At 48.2% G+C, this 9,034-nt stretch overlaps 1 protein-coding gene across 2 annotated transcripts in view; it reads right to left on the reverse strand.

The window, feature by feature from the left end:
• COPZ1 (COPI coat complex subunit zeta 1) overlaps window positions 1–5,798 on the reverse strand; it is a 30,093-nt gene extending 24,295 nt beyond the window's left edge. The window contains exon 1 of one of the 2 annotated variants that reach the window (XM_033221812.1): window positions 5,676–5,798. In XM_033221812.1, coding sequence (XP_033077703.1) covers window positions 5,676–5,693 — 18 coding nt within the window. In that variant the 5' untranslated portion in view covers window positions 5,694–5,798. The remainder of the gene's footprint in view (window positions 1–5,675) is intronic. The other variant, XM_033221813.1, reaches the window with a different exon arrangement.
• Between the last annotated feature and the right edge of the window lie 3,236 nt (window positions 5,799–9,034).

The raw sequence follows: 9,034 nt of genomic DNA on the forward strand, positions 1-9,034 counted from the left end.
AGAAATGTGACCCATTGTAAAGTACCTAAACAAAGGGAACTTATTGTTCTTTAGAAATTCCACAATCAATGCAAACTTTGATCAACAGTTCTTCTTGACCCCCTGTATCTTACCCGTCCCTTTTTCTCAACATCCTGCAGCTATGTATGTACCTTGTAGAGGTAAGGACAGAAGAATATGCTTTGATCAGATTGTCCCTAACAGCATTACATAGGTTTCCCATAACAAAGAATCACTGTGGTTTTATTAATATTTTTTTTTCTTTTTTTTTTTTTGAGACGGAGTCTGGCTCTGTCACCCAGGCTGGAGTGCGGTGGCCGGATCTCAGCTCACTGCAAGCTCTGCCTCCCGGGTTCACGCCATTCTCCTGCCTCAGCCTCCCGAGTAGCTGGGACTACAGGCGCCCGCCTCGTCGCCCGGCTAGTTTTTTGTATTCTTTAGTAGAGACGGGGTTTCACCGTATTAGCCAGGGTGGTCTCAATCTCCTGACCTTGTGATCCACCCGTCTCGGCCTCCCAAAGTGCTGGGATTACAGGCTTGAGCCACCGCGCCCGGCCCACTGTGGTTTTAAAAGCAAAGTCCAGGGATACCTGACCAAGTTAGCAGTAATCTGTCAATGCAGCCTATTAGGCATAGATTAAAGCAGAAGAATAAGGTAGAAGCAGGCTGAAACAGACTTCACTGAGGAAGCAGAGACAGAGAACTAAGGGAAGAGAAATGTGACAGAGAGACTTTTTCTTTTTCTTTTTTTTGAGATGGACTCTTGCTCTGTCGCCTAGGCTGGAGTGCAGTGACATAATCTCGGTTCACCGCAACCTCTGCCTCCCAGGTTTAAGTGATTCTCTTGCCTCAGCTTCCTGAGTAGCTGGGATTACAGGCGTCTGCCACTACGCCCGGCTAAGTTTTGTATTTTTAGTAGAGACCAGGTTTCCCCATGTTGGTCAGGCTGGTCTCGAACTCCTGACCTCGTGATCCACCCACCTCAGCCTCCCCAAGTGCTGGGATTACAGGTGTGAGCCACCGTGCCTGGCCTTTTTTTTTTTTTTTTTTTTTGAGATGGAGTCTCACACTGTCGCCCAGGCTGGAGTGCAGTGGCACGATCTTAGCTCACTGCAACCTCTGCCTCCCCGGTTCAAGCGATTCTCCTGCTTCAGTCTCCCAGGTAGCTGGGACTACAGGCACACACCACCATGCCCAGTTAATTTTTGTATTTTTAGTAGAGATAAGGTCTCACTATGTTGGCCAGGATGGTCTCCATCTCTTGACCTCGTGATCTACCTGCCTCAGCCTCCCAAAGTGCTGGGATTACCGGCATGAACCACTGCACTGCGCCTGACAGAGATACTTTCACATATAACTCCCCCAACTTACCCAACTACACACAGGCCCACTGTTAAAAGGGCTCTCCAAGTATTATCTTCCTCATTCCTTTACCTTTAAACAGGCTCCCTTCTAAATACACGCAGGTAAGTCTAAAAACTTCCAAAAAGGCCGGGCGCGGTGGCTCAAGCCTGTAATCCCAGCACTTTGGGAGGCCGAGGCGGGTGGATCATGAGGTCAGGAGATCAAGACCATCCTGGTTAACACGGTGAAACCTTGTCTCTACTAAAAAATACAAAAAACTAGCCGGGCGAGGTGGCGGGCGCCTGTAGTCCCAGCTACTTGGGAGGCTGAGGCAGGAGAATGGCATGAATCTGGGAGGTGCAGCTTGCAGTGAGCTGAGATCCGGCCACTGCACTCCAGCCTGGGCCACAGAGTGAGACTCCGTCTCAAAAAATAAATAAATAAACAAACAAAAACTTCCAAAGAAACCAATTCCCTAGAATCTATCCTAGTCTGTTAATTGGGTTTGGGGGCAGGTTTTTTATTCTTATTTTTTTAGAGACTGGGTCTGGCTTTGTCACCCAGGCTGGAGTGCAGTGGCACAATCATAGCTCACTGCAGCCTCAAACTTCTGGGCTCAAGAGATCCTCCTGCCTCAGCCTCTCATAGTGCTGGGATTACAGGCGTGAGCCACTGCACTCAATCTCTTACTTCAGAATACCTGCTGCTGGTGGCCAGGCACGGTGGCTCACATCTGTAATCCTAGCACTGTGGGAGGCTGAGGGCAGGCAGATCACGAGGTCAGGAGATCAAGACCATCCTGGCTAGCATGGTGAAACCCCATCTCTACTAAAACTACAAAAAATTAGCTGGGTGTGGTGGCGGGTGCCTGTAGTCCCAGCTACTCAGGAGGCTGAGGCAGGAGAATGGCGTGAACCTGGGAGGCGAAGCTTGCAGTGAGCTGAGATCACGCCACCACACTCCAGCCTGGGCGACAGAGTGAGACTCTGTCTCAAAAAAAAAAATAAAAAACAGAATACTTGCTGCTGGGCACAGTGGCTCACTCCTGTAATCCTAGCACTTTAGGAGGCTGAGGCAGGCAGACTGCCTGAGCTCAAGAGTTCAAGACCAGCCTGGGCAACACAGTGAAACCATCTCTACTAAAATACAAAAAAATTAGCCAGGCGTGGCAGTGCACGCCTGTAGTCCCAGCTACTCAGGAGGCTCAGGCAGGAGAAATTGCTTCAACCCAGGAGGCAGAGGATGCAGTGAGCTGAGATCACACCACTGCACTCCAGCCTGGATGACACAGCGAGACTGTCTCCAAAAAAAAAAAAAAAAAAATACTTGCTAACTGGCCAGGTGCAGTGGCTCACACCTGTAATCCCAGCACTTTGGAGGCCAAGGCAGCAGATCACTTGAGGTCAGGAGTTCAAGACCAGAGCAGCCTGACAAACATGGTGAAACGGTCTCTACTGAAAATACAAAAAATTAGCTGGGTGTGGTGGCGGGTGCCTGTAGTCCCAGCTACTCAGGAGGCTGAGGCAGGAGAATGGCGTGAACCTGGGAGGCGAAGCTTGCAGTGAGCTGAGATCACGCCACCACACTCCAGCCTGGGCGACAGAGTGAGACTCTGTCTCAAAAAAAAAAATAAAAAACAGAATACTTGCTGCTGGGCACAGTGGCTCACTCCTGTAATCCTAGCACTTTAGGAGGCTGAGGCAGGCAGACTGCCTGAGCTCAAGAGTTCAAGACCAGCCTGGGCAACACAGTGAAACCATCTCTACTAAAATACAAAAAAATTAGCCAGGCGTGGCAGTGCGTGCCTGTAGTCCCAGCTACTCAGGAGGCTCAGGCAGGAGAAATTGCTTCAACCCAGGAGGCAGAGGATGCAGTGAGCTGAGATCACACCACTGCACTCCAGCCTGGATGACACAGCGAGACTGTCTCCAAAAAAAAAAAAAAAAAAAATACTTGCTAACTGGCCAGTGCAGTGGCTCACACCTGTAATCCCAGCACTTTGGGAGGCCAAGGCAGCAGATCACTTGAGGTCAGGAGTTCAAGACCAGAGCAGCCTGACAAACATGGTGAAACGGTCTCTACTGAAAATACAAAAATTAGCTGGGCATGGTGGTGCGTGCCTGTAATTCCAGCTACTCGGGAGGCTGAAGCACGAGAATTGCTTGATTCTGGGAGACGGAGGTTGCAGTGAGCCAAGACAGTACCACTGCACTCCAGCCTGAGAAACACAGCCAGACTCTATCTCAAAAAAAAAAAAAAAGAATATTTGTTAACTGCCTGGTACAGAAAATATTTAAAACTACTCAGATTTTAAGCTTTTTACCTATATTTGACCAACTGACATAAGGAATTATCTGTCTTTAACATTCTGAAAGAGAGGAATTAAAAACTGTTATTCTTTTATCTGACGAGGATTTGAACATGTATGCATAGGAGATCTAAAGGAAAATAAAAGACAAGCTTCTTTGGAAAGAGGCCTGGAGTTCAAGCCAATTAAGGAAGGAGGCTGCAAGTTAAATTCCTACATTATACTACCTATCTACCTACACACACACACGCACACACACACACACACACACACCCCTCCAAATCGCAAAATAGGGCACTTTTGAGAGAAATTATCTGGTCCAGTTCTAAATAAGGGGTAACAGGTATTTTATTTGTTAGAACAAGCATAAAGCATCATATGGACAAGAGGGCTAATACACCCCTTGTAGCGACTACAATTCTCATGTAACCAGAAAGGGAGAAATTAGCATCCTAGATCATACAGTGAGAATCCCTGGCCAGGCACGGTGGCTCACGCCTGTAATCCCAGCACTTTGGGAGGCCAAGGCGGGCAGATTATGAGGTCAGGAGATCGAGACCATCCTGGCTAACACGGTGAAACTCCGTCTCTACTAAAAAATACAAAAAATTGGCTGGGCGCGGTGGCTCAAGCAAGCTTGTAATCCCAGCACTTTGCGAGGCCGAGACGGGCGAAATCACGAGGTCAAGAGATCGACACCATCCTGGGGCAACATGGTGAAACTCCGTCTCTACTAAAAAAAACACAAAAAACTAGCTGGGCGAGGGAACGGGCGCCTGTAGTCCCAGATACTCGGGAGGCTGAGGCAGGAGAATGGCTTAAACCCGGGAGGTGGAGCTTGCAGTGAGCTGAGATCCGGCCACTGCACTCCAGCCTGGGCGACAGAGCGAGACTGTCTCAAAAAAAAAAAAGAAAAATACAAAAAATTAGCCGGGCGTGGTGGCAGGCGCCTGTAGTCCCAGCTACTCGGGAAGCTGAGGCAGGAGAATGGCGTGAACCAGGGAGGCGGAGATTGCAGTGAGCCGAGATAGCGCCACTGCACTCCAGGCTAGGCCACAGAGCAAGACTCTGTCTCAAAAAAATAAATAAATAAATAAATAAAATAATTCCTGGCTAGGCGCGGTGGCTCACGCCTGTAATGCTAGCACTTTGGCAGGCTGAGGTGGGCGGATCACTTGAGGTCAGGAGTTCGAAACCAGCCTAGCCAACATGGTGAAACCACATCTCTACTAAAAATACAAAAAAAATTAGCCGGGCATGGTGGCACGCGCCTATAGTCCCAACTATTCAGGAGGCTGAGGCAGGAGAATAGCTTGAACCCGGGAGGCGGAGATTGCAGTGAGCCAAGATCGTGCCACGTGTGCACTCCAGCCTAGGCGACAGAGCAAGGCTCGGTCTCAAAAACAAAAAAAAAGGATTCCTAAGGTCCAATGGGTAGAGAAAAGGAGAACAGAATAAGGAGTCTGGAAAAAATATTCCACAATCCATGCTAACTTTATCAGGTATCCCAGAACTTTAATGGAATACTGATTCTTTATCATGACAAACCTATTTAATAGGGATTAATAGGAAACCGAAGAGAAAACAGTTTCCTGAAAGAATGTGGCAGGGAATCAGCAATGGAGAGTCAAACTTGGGAAACCATCTGTATTCTTTTCTTACAATATGGGACGAGTTTGGTAGTTTGGGTAAATTAAAATTAGGATATCATCCACAATGCTAAAAATAAGGGGAAACCTGAAGAGTCCTAATCCAGTACGCTTACATGTCTGTGTATCCTAAGGAGTCCATGTGCTGCCTTTAACTTTCCACCGACTCTATGCCCTCTCCCCGGCAGGACTTCCTACTCTAAACCAAGGCTTTAGCTCCTACACTAGGCCACACACTTATTCCAAGGGTCGGCAGAACCGTCAGTCCCCAAGAATTACCCGGCACTCTCCTTCCCCGTCTCCCACTTGGGCTGAACCCTGACTCCCGGCCCCTGTGGACAGCACAGCATCTCTGCTGCCCCTCCAGCTCCTACCAAAATCAGCGCCTCCATCTTGCCCCGCAGCTGGTGCCGACGTGGAGCCGCAAAAGTAACGCCACCGCTGATTGGTCACACGTCCCCATTAGGCCCTGCCTAGGATAAGGATCATTGGGTAAGACGTGCTCTGTTGACCAATTATTGTACTAACTTGCTTACCGGAAGCAGAGTGTCCAACCAGAAGGCACAGGTGTTTGATTGTCAGTTTGAATATTCAATAAAACGCCAAAACCTCACGACTTATTCGAGCGGGAGGGTCGGTGGGGCGGGGTTGTTTCCATGGGGAACGGAGGAAGCGATTGTTAATTTTCAATTGGTAGGGCCGGGGACACGTGATATAGTCGGCCTGATTTAGCGATTTTAAACGCCACCCTCTTTAGGGGGCGCTGTGTCCCCTTAGCCTTTAACGCTGGCGCTTCCTAACAGGGATCCTGCCCTAATAATCCCTATTTTCAGCGCCCCCTAGGTCCATGATCTCTGTGGCTAGCCCTTACCTCAGGCTCGCTCGGGTCACTTCAGCATCCTCACAGAAAGTCTGCACAACCATAGAGTAGAGCCAAGAAAGGCCCAACATGTTAAAACCAAGGCTGCCAGGAGATGATAGTCGCAGTAACAATCTCCGTAAGGTGGAGTTCCAGGCTTTGCTGGGCCTGAGAAACGTGAAAAGTCAGAGTTTGTAACAGCCAACTTTGGCTCAACGTGAAATCGTCTTTGGAGATGGAGTTGGGGGGACAAACGGGGAACCGGATTAGAATAAGGGAGGGTTATAGGGAGTAAGGTCTGGGGTTTTCCAATAGAAACAAGCCGTTGTGGCTGGGCGCGGTGGCTCAAGCCTGTAATCTCAGCACTTTGGGAGGCCGAGGTGAGCAGATCATCGGAGGTCGGGAGTTCGAGACCAACCTGACCAACATGGAGAAACCCCGTATCTACTAAAAAAAAAAAAAAAAAAAAAAAAATACAAAATTAGCCGGGCATGGTAGAGCATGCCTATAATCTCAGCTACTTGGGAGGCTGAGCCAGGAACTCTCTTGAACCCAGGAGGCCGAGGTTGCAGTGAGCCAAGATCACGTCATTGCACTCCAGCCTGGGCAACAGAGCAAAACTCCATCTCAAAAAAAAAAAAAAAAAAGAAAAGGAAAGAAAAGAAACGAGCCGTTGCAAAATGAGAAAAGAGAAGTTTACTGAATGCAAGGATTTCACAATAGGGAATGGTTTTGATGAAGCTTGGCTTTCCCCTATCCCTTGGTTTCCTGATCCCTGACTCCTCTTAGGGCAGGGACACCTATTGCCTTAATTGTCCTAAAGGGATTTTTTTCCCTCATCTCTGAAAATTATGTCCTTAGGAGCTCTCCAAGAAGAGATTCCAAACTTACCCAGGAATTTTTCTTTTTCTTTTTTTTGAGATGGAGTCTCTCTCTGTCTCCCAGGCTGGAGTGCAGTGGTGTGATCTTGGCTCACTGTAACCTCCGCCTCCCAGTTTCAAAGGATTCTCCCTGCCGCCTCAGCCTCCCATGTAGCTGGAATTACAGGTGCCCACCTGGATTACAGGCGTGAGCCACCACGCCCAGCTATTTCATAAGGATTTTAAAAATCTATTAAATAATGTATTTAAAGATTTAGCACCATGCTTGGCACATAATAAGTGGTCAGTAAATGTTAGTATTATCATTAAACTGCCAAGCCAATGACAACCCACTGACTGTGACGCCAGGCACAGTAAATGTTTGAACAACTCTCCTTGAGGAATAAAAGGACAAGCCTTCACTTCTTACAGATATAAGGCTTAATGCCTGGGATTCCACCAGAAATTCACCTTCCTTCATAGTACACTGTAGCTCTATAATTTGCATTGTATTATTTTTCATTTTATCTTGTTTTTATATATAGACTGGGTCTCACTGTGTTGTCCAGGCTGGAATGCAGTGGCTATTCACAGGCACAGTCACTGTATGCTACAGCCTCAAACTCCTGGGCTCAAGCATCCTCCTGCCTCAGCCTCTGGGGTAACTGGTACTACAGACACATGCCACAGGGCCCTTGTATTGTATTGTTTTATATGTTTCTTTGATTCTGCTCCGACTATCAGAAAAATTCCTGGGTGGCTGGGCGCGGTGGCTTATGCCTGTAATCCCAGCACTTTGGGAGGCCAAGGCGGGTGGATCACCTGAGGTCAGGAGTTTGAGACCAGACTAGCCAACACGGTGAAACCCCGTCTCTAATAAAAATACAAAAATTAGCTAGGTGTAGTGGCAGGCACCTGTAATCCCAGCTACTCTGGAGACTAAGGCAGGAGAATCACTTGAACCCGGGAGGCGGAGGTTGCAATGAGCTGAGATCCTGCCATTACACTCCAGCCTCAGCAACAAGAGCGAAACTCCATCCCAAAAAAAAAAAAAAAAAATCCCGGCTGGGAGCAGTGGCTCACGCCTGTAATCTCAGCACTTTGGGAGTCCGAGGCGGGTGAATCATGAGGTCAGGAGTTCAAGACCAGCATGGCCAAGATGGTGAAACCCCGTCTCTATTAAAAATACAAAAAATTAGCTGGGCACAGTGGCAGGCACCTATAATCCCAGCTACTTGGGAGGCTGAGGCTGGAGAATCTCTTGAACTTGGAGGGCGGAGGTTGTAGTGAGCCGGGACTGCATACTGCACTCCAGCCTGGGTGACAGAGTGAGACTCCGTCTCAAAAAAAAAAAAAAATCCTTATGAAGTAGATTATTAAACCCATTTTACAGATGAGCAACGTGGAGCTTAGAGCAGTTAAATAATTTGCTTAAGGCTATAGAACTATTTTAGCAGCCATATGTTTGAGCACAGGAGACTCTAAACCACGTTTTTTTTTTTTTTTTTTTTTTTTTTTTTTTTTTTTTGAGACAGAGTCTCGCTCTGTCGCCCAGGCTGGAGTGCAGTGGCCGGATCTCAGCTCACTGCAAGCTCCGCCTCCCGGGTTTATGCCATTCTCCTGCCTCAGCCTCCCGAGTAGCTGGGACTACAGGTGCCCGCCACCGCGCCCGGCTAGTTTTTTGTATTTTTTAGTAGAGACGGGGTTTCACCATGTTAGCCAGGATGGTCTCGATCTCCTGACCTCGTGATCCGCCCGTCTCGGCCTCCCAAAGTGCCGGGATTACAGGCTTGAGCCACCGCGCCCGGCCTAAACCACGTTTTTATACAAAGTCCACTACCCTAATTTGTTGTACCGCCTCTCTTGCATCCTAGTCCTACCTCAAGGACTCTACATCAGTACCAGATGTTCTACAAAGACCATAGGGAGGAAAACTGTGGTATGGTTGGTTCATGGGGATGGTTGGCTCTTTTTTCTGTGGAGTAACTGACAAATGTTAAGTCAGATATTGTTC

The sequence above is a fragment of the Trachypithecus francoisi genome, unplaced genomic scaffold (assembly GCF_009764315.1).
Source record: "Trachypithecus francoisi isolate TF-2019V2 unplaced genomic scaffold, Tfra_2.0 Lachesis_group11, whole genome shotgun sequence".
Taxonomy (NCBI): Eukaryota; Metazoa; Chordata; class Mammalia; order Primates; family Cercopithecidae; genus Trachypithecus; species Trachypithecus francoisi.